Source organism: Perkinsus marinus (assembly GCF_000006405.1).
Source record: "Perkinsus marinus ATCC 50983 genomic scaffold scf_1104296941862, whole genome shotgun sequence".
Lineage (NCBI taxonomy): Eukaryota > Perkinsozoa > Perkinsida > Perkinsidae > Perkinsus > Perkinsus marinus.
In genome coordinates, this window is record NW_003212330.1 from 1 (window position 1) to 969 (window position 969).

The 969-nt window shown below is 42.6% G+C and overlaps 1 protein-coding gene across 1 annotated transcript; it reads right to left on the reverse strand.

Moving 5' to 3' along the window:
• Window positions 1-3: 3 nt before the first annotated feature.
• Pmar_PMAR000325 (hypothetical protein) lies at window positions 4-315 on the reverse strand (the record flags this gene model as incomplete). Its single annotated transcript, XM_002781542.1, has 1 exon — window positions 4-315. A coding segment is annotated over one exon (312 nt), but the record flags the coding sequence as incomplete, so codon positions are not given.
• Window positions 316-969: the final 654 nt, after the last annotated feature.

Genomic DNA, 969 nt, shown 5'->3' on the forward strand with positions numbered 1-969 from the left:
CACCTGCTGCTCCTCAGCCGTTCCCTTCTCCTCCTCACCAACATGCAATACCTCAAATTCCTCTTCTGCTTTTTTGAAGCCCTCATCCATAGAATTGAAAAAGTCCTCTAATACAAAAGGAGCCGCCGAATCCGTTGAAAATGAGGGCGACTTCATAACACGCAGCTGCATTTCCCTTGTGGTGTATAAGCCCAGCTCAGTCGTCAAATACAGCGCTTGATTGAGGCTCAACGGCTCAGCATCTTTTCGAATTTTCTCCTCCTCCGCCGCTTCAGCCTTTTCACCGTGTGCTGCTGCTGTGCACATAGATCGCATCGTGAAAATTCGACAAGATCTACACAATGCTAGTCGCTGGACTCTAGGTATCAACATGTAGTAACAAAGCAAACTAAAGCTGCGGGAAAGAACCGACCACTTCTAGACGATTCCATTTTCTTGAAAAAATCACGGAATTTTCGATTCCCTTTCCAACGAGGATAGTTTCTCTCTGAAATTGGAGCTTCGAGTGCTATAGCAAGAGGAATGGATACAGTTGATTAACGTTTCACCTTAGGAATGGTACCACCCCAAACGTGTATAATTTAGTTTCCACTAAAAAAAAGAAAAATATATGATAATCATAGCCGTTTCATAGATATCTAGGCAAGCTCGATTGTCAAAACCACACCAGTTCCTCGAGCAACTTACAACCATCACATGCCAAAGCGGATCCATTTGAGCGGTCCTGAAAAGTCTATCGCCGTCACCAGGCTTATGCATCTTTAGTCACATAGAAAATGAGGAATTTCTATAAAGGAATTTTCCTTCATAGAATTTATATGGAATTTTCTAGAAAATTCGGGATCATTCTTTTTCAACCACTCCTACACTAAACCGTAGATAAAGTGCCACAGCATAACGAGAGAACTCTTCGAGAGAGCGTTTGAATATACATTTGACCTCCTCAGCTGAGCTCGGGAATACTTAGAA